Source organism: Tiliqua scincoides, chromosome 2, assembly GCF_035046505.1.
Source record: "Tiliqua scincoides isolate rTilSci1 chromosome 2, rTilSci1.hap2, whole genome shotgun sequence".
Taxonomy (NCBI): Eukaryota; Metazoa; Chordata; class Lepidosauria; order Squamata; family Scincidae; genus Tiliqua; species Tiliqua scincoides.
This window is the reverse complement of record NC_089822.1, coordinates 169,124,822-169,130,821: the sequence shown is the minus strand read 5'-3', so window position 1 is coordinate 169,130,821 and position 6,000 is coordinate 169,124,822. Positions and strand designations below refer to the sequence as shown.

Here is a 6,000-nt window from a genome sequence, read left to right as displayed (position 1 = left end):
CAGGTTTGTGGGAAGTCCCTGGGCAAGATAGCCAAAGTGAGCCCCCCTTTTGCCACTGCCTCCACTACCCATTTGATTTCCTACTTCCTTTTGGACTCACTTTACATCACCACACAGAGATAGAAGATGAAGCAAACTCAGGCTCTCTCATCATTGTTTGCATGCTTGGAGCAGCAGCTAAACAGGCAGTGACAAGGAGCAACAACCACAGGGCTGCTCACTAACTCCTGGGAGTCAGCACTGGGCTGTTGCTGAGATGTAGGCCTCAACAGGTCAAATGTGTACCCTTGTGGGCTGGGCAGAAATGGGTTAACAATGCTGACCCCTGACTCCAGTTTTATCTGTGGGCTGGAACTGAACAGATCAGCAGAAGAGCTTGGATAGCAGGGAACTGCAATACAGTTGAGAAGGAACAACTACCCAGCAGACAGTGCCATTTTAAAAACCCTACATAAACACTGCTGTGCAGAACTCTGGAGGCCTTTGGCTGCCTCCTCCAGAGTTGAGAAACAAGACAAGGCAGGAAAAGGGAATGTGAAACAATGATGCGGGAGTATTTGGGCTGTTTTCTTCTAGGTTGTAATTGCCCCTAGACTAGAAACACTAGACTGGTGTTTTTCAACTAGTGGTACTCATACCACCAGTGGTACTTGAGGTGGTGTCTAGTGGTACATGTGGGACTCCCACACCCCCACCACCTGGCAGCAAGACCAGCAATGCTAATGTGACAAGCTGTAATAGGGGACTTGGCTCGGTGGGCAGAGCTCCAGCCTGCTCTTTTTGCATGCTCAAAAAAGCCCTCCCAGCTGCCCTTAGCCTCTTAGTGGTGTTTACCACATTGTATCTGGCTTCCCAATTCAGAAGTAACTGACAATGACATCATTGCCAGTTACTTCCGGTGGTACTTCCAATTGATGAACTGCGCAAAGTGGTACAGTGGGGGATAAATGTTGAAAAACGATGCCCTAGACCAGTGATTTTCAATCTTTTTCATCTCGCAGCACACTGGCAAGGCACTAAAATGGTTAAGGCACATCATCAGATTTTTGACAATTTACAAGGCACACTGTGCTGTCAATGGGGGCTCACATCCCTCAATGGTCCTATTGATAAATGACCCCCTACCAAATTCCTGTGGCACACCTGAGGACCATTCGCAGCACACCAGTGTGCCATGACACAGTGGCTGAAAATGGCTGTCCTAGACTGTCAGCCTCAGCAATTGGGATACAGAGTTGGCAACGCTTCTCTGCCTTCTTATTGCCTACATCAAATTAAACCTTTGAACCTTGACTGAAGCTTGGATGTCATTTCTTCAAACTATGGGCACATATATTGAGGTTTGATGTGAAAGGTTAGCGTTTTCTCTTCCTAGTCAGCTGAACTGAATTTCAAATGAACCTTGGTACCCTCACAGGATGGGGTCTGAATCGAAACTTGGGCTTCTGATTACATTATGAGTTAACTGACTTAGCTCTTTGATGAGGTCTTTGAGCTCTTTGATGAGGTCTTTGAGATTATCACTAACTGTGAAGTGTCACTGTGCTTATCCTGTATAATTTTGTTTCTTACAGATGTACCCTTGTTTCATTTCCTTTTGCTAATTCATTAATTTTTTTAATTAATTTTTTGCTAATTCATTAATTAATTTTGCTGTTTTAAGCCACTTCTGCCCAACATTGCATATACACCACAGGCACCAAATGTCTACACCTGTGGGCTGGGTAGAAATGGGTTAACCTACAGCCAGGTATATTAAAACAGCGGAGTGAATTAGCAAAATGAAATGAAACAAGGGTACATCTGCAACAAACTTAAAATTATGTAGGATAAGCACACACCTGCCTGCAGAGAAGTCACTTCATGTATCAAATGAAGTGGACCACAGGCCACAAACGCTTAAGCTAAAATAAATGTGTTAGTGTTTAAACGGCCTCTGGTTTGTTGGTTTTTTCTCTTCCTCAAAGAAGTCCAGATCAGCAAGGCACATTGCTGTCCCCTGGTGGGGGCTCATATTCTTGCACCAACAGGAGCACAAGCGCTTGCTTCCATACAGCCACTCTTGGAAGTGCTTCATTTGTTTTCACTTCAGTGTTAAGGTCTTTGTTCCGTTGGGAACAGCAGGGTTTTGTTAAAACAGAACAGCACAACAGAAATATTGACAATATTTGTTATGTATGGAAGGTACATACATAGACCAGATTAGACTGGTCCAGAAAACAGTTTAATTTGTCAGTGCAAAGCCCTGGACTTTGGCTACACTCCTATACATGCTTTCCTGGAAGTAAGCCCCATTGACTACAGTGGGATTTACTTCTGAGTAGACATGGATAGACTTGGGCTCTTTGTTTCCAATCACAGGGCAGAGGCTGCAATCCTATCCATACTTCCCTGGGAGTAAGCCTAGATGGAGTAAGCCTAGTTAGATGGGCCTATGGCCTGATCCAGATCGATGGGCTTATGGCCTGGTTACTCTGGGAGTAAGCCTGGGAAGCCTGAGTAAGCCTGGAAAGCTGGACTAGATGGGCCTGTGGCTTGATCCAGTGGGATTGTTCTTATGTTCTTACTTCTGAGTAGACACGGCTAGGATTGGGCTCTTTGTTTCCAATCACAGGGCAGAGACTGCAATCCTATCCATACTTCCCTGGGAGTAAGCCCCATTGACTACCGTAGGATTTACTTCTGAGCAGACATGGAAAAGGATTGGGCTCTTTGTTTCCAGTCACAGGGCAGAGGCTGCAATCCTATGCACACTTCCTGGGAGTAAGCTCCACTGACTATAATGGGACTCACTTCTGAGTAGACACGCACAGGCTTGGGCTGAGAGTCCCCCATATGTGCGTGGGAACTAAGCGTGCCTCTGAGCATGTGCAGGGTGCCTGAGTCACTCAAGAACCCACACGCTGAGGATCAAAGAGCGGCAAGGCAGATGGAGCGCCTCCCAGGTGGGCTCGGGAGGCGCCAGCCCCACGCACTCCAACACCCTCCTCGCCATATACAGTCACAAGAGCTTGCCTGTTCCCGAGTCGTCCTAGAGCGTCTCCGGCGGGCCGGGCCTCCGCTGCGCCCAGGCCACAAATGGCGGAGAGCGAGTGGTGACGTCACAGGGGGCGTGGCGCTCGGAGAGCCGCCGCTGCTTCGATTACGGCGGTGGAGCCATGGCCGCGACCGGCCCGACCGAGCGATGCGGGGCGCTTCTCACTTGGGTAAGCCGGACCTCCCTCCGGGAGGCGCACTGCAGGAGCCGCCCCCCCGCTGCCTCCCCCTCAGTGATGGACAGTTAACCGTCGTGGGGAGCTGCTCCTGGAGGCTCCCCTCCCCGCACCCCCCCGGGTGCGCCCCCAGACACGGCGCCCTGCCCCGCACCCCCATAGTTGGTTCTGTCCTGGGGGTGCGTGTGAAGAAGCCAGACCCCACGCACCTGCACACCCTTCCAGGGAGGTGCGGTGGGTGGGGAGGCAGGTGAGGCAGAGCCTCCCCACTGGAGTCCTTCGAAAAGCACCGCCCCTGTGAGGCGCCCGAGCACCCACAACCCCCATGCAGCGGGTGGGGAGGCAGGTGAGGCCGAGCCTTCCAGCAGCGTGTGAGGCACCCACGCGCTCTGCACTCTCCCTCCTCGCTCTGCGCGTGGGTTGTGGGTGCTTGGGCGCCTCACACGACTCCCGTGGGGAGGCTCTGCCTCACCTACCTGTCCCTGTACACTTCTTGTTCTGGATGAGCTTCACCTGGAATAGTTGCCACCTTTATATATACCTATATCCTCATGGGGTTGCTCACTGTTGCCTCCACTGGAAAAGGCAGGCCTGGGAGAAAAACATCCCACCTTCTTAAGGAAGCCTTCCTAGAACCACCTATTCTGCAAGCACAAAAATGCAGATCAAGTTCTGCCTTCTCAGACTTTAACCTGTGCCCTTATTTCCTAATAAGAAATAAGGAAAGCTGCTCCCATCACCTTGCTCTGTCTGGTTAGTACTTTCCTATTCCATTCCCAAAGCCTCTTAAAAATCCTCTTCCCTGGCATGCAACAAGTCTGCATTTAAAGCCTCCGGCTATTTTTGTCGGCTTCTGTCCTGACTCTACATTTACTTGGAATTTGTTTTGTTTTATGGTTCCTCTCCTTCAGTATTTGTTTTCTTTTATATATAAATTAGAGCCTCCCTGTTGCCTGCAATGATCATCTTCATTTTCCTCCTGCAGTCATCTTTTTCCAGATATCTTTTTCCAGATATTGCTAGGCCATTGAAGAGCACCTGCCCAATTATCTACACAGTGTTTCTCAACGACTGGTATGGGTACCACCAGTGATACTTGAGGTGGTGCCTGGTGGTACTTGCAGCAGGTGGTCGAGGGAGATAGGAACCTTTTTGCCAGCATGCTATGGAATAGAGAAGTGAGATTGCAGTTTGTTAGTAGCCAGTCTAGGGAGGGAGAGATGAAACTTTGCTGTTAGTAATTTTCCATTTATCCCACATAACATATAGAATAAGGGTGGAGGGAGATGCGAGCAAGGGTGAGGCTTTACGTAATATGCTATACCTGCTGTAATAGGTTGCTTGACATTTACCAATCAGATATGCAGCTTGCCAATCAGGAGTGAGAACAATGCTTTGCAATGAGAGTTTGAACATGTATATCAGTCCTATACCCCGAGACATCAGGCTCACAGCTTTTGGAAGCTATTCCTCTTTGACCAACAGCCGGGTGAGAATAAAACTTGCTCCTCAACCTCCCTGGTGTCTGCCTTGATCTTTGTTCAGCCTGCTACACCTTCATGCATTCACTGTAATACTGTGTTTTCCAAGCTGTGTGTCATGACACACTGGTGGATCATGACCAACATATGCGCTGGGCCATGACTTGATGTTCTCCATAGTGGTGCCTTATTGGGATGCCTTATTAGGATCCTTCAGAGACCACTTCCAGGTAATGCCAGGCCTGCAACCCTCTGCATTGGCCTTCAGAATGCCCTGTGGAAGTGACCGGAAGCGACTTCCCATTTGCAGATACAACTTATGGTTTGCCTGTGCAAACTGTATGTTGCTTCCATGGGACATTCTGTGGTAGGAGGGCAGTCATGGAGGCCTCCTCAAGGTAAGGGAATATTTGTTCCCTTCACGTGGGGCTGCATTGCAGCTACATTGGCGCTGGAAAGTTGGTTAAGATTGGGCGGCCAGATGACAAGATAACACTACTAAAAATATGTTTTATGAGGCCTAGTACTGGGCTAAGTTTCTTCACGCTATCCAAAAACAAAGGCAACACATTTTGCATTTTTTGTTGCTCTTTGTGTAATACCTTGAACATAATGTTGTAGATTCCAGCAACAGTGACCATTAAAAGTTTACTTTGATATAAAGATTTTGACATACATTTAAAGATGTGTGCATTTCCAGACTTGTGCATAGTGCCTTCAAATTATCACTTTAGTGATAAAATAGTTTGTGATCCACTGCTTCAATTTAATTTTCAAAGTGCAAATTAAGTTTCTTTTTGGGATCTGACTCTTATTAGGACTATATATTAGCTCTTAAATGGAGCTGTGTTAAAGCTCCATTTAATTTTTTAAATTTTGTACCCAAGCTTTAATTTGTGGCCAAGCTTAAATTATGTATTAGAAAAGTCAAGAAATGCTTGTGCCACTGTGCAACAGGTTTTATAGAGATCCCTCGGTGCTAGCTTCCTGTCAGTAAGAAATAAAGGGATATTACCTGTTTGCTCAGTACTTCAGAATATTGGAACATCTTGCTGGGTGCTTGCAGAATGCTTTTTCTTGTACAGAACCAAATGAAAACTGATTTAAATAAATATTTGTTTTATTAGCACCATTGATGTGCGTGGTGCTTCACAAACCATAAGAGGACACATCTCTTCCCCAAGGTGCTTAGAATGCTTCTGTATTGTTGTGTTTTTATAGTCTAGTGCAGTGGTTCTCACACATTTAGCACTAGGACCCACTTTTTAGAATGAGACTCTGTCAGGACCCACTGGAAGTGCTGTCAT

The 6,000-nt window shown here is 47.4% G+C and overlaps 1 protein-coding gene across 1 annotated transcript in view; it reads left to right on the top strand.

Annotated features, from left to right (window-relative positions):
* The first annotated feature begins 3,142 nt into the window (after positions 1–3,142).
* Positions 3,143–6,000, top strand: part of HOOK2 (hook microtubule tethering protein 2) — a 30,710-nt gene continuing 27,852 nt past the window's right edge. Inside the window, exon 1 of the mRNA XM_066614182.1 lies at positions 3,143–3,206. Coding sequence (XP_066470279.1) covers positions 3,159–3,206 — 48 coding nt within the window. The 5' untranslated portion in view covers positions 3,143–3,158. The remainder of the gene's footprint in view (positions 3,207–6,000) is intronic.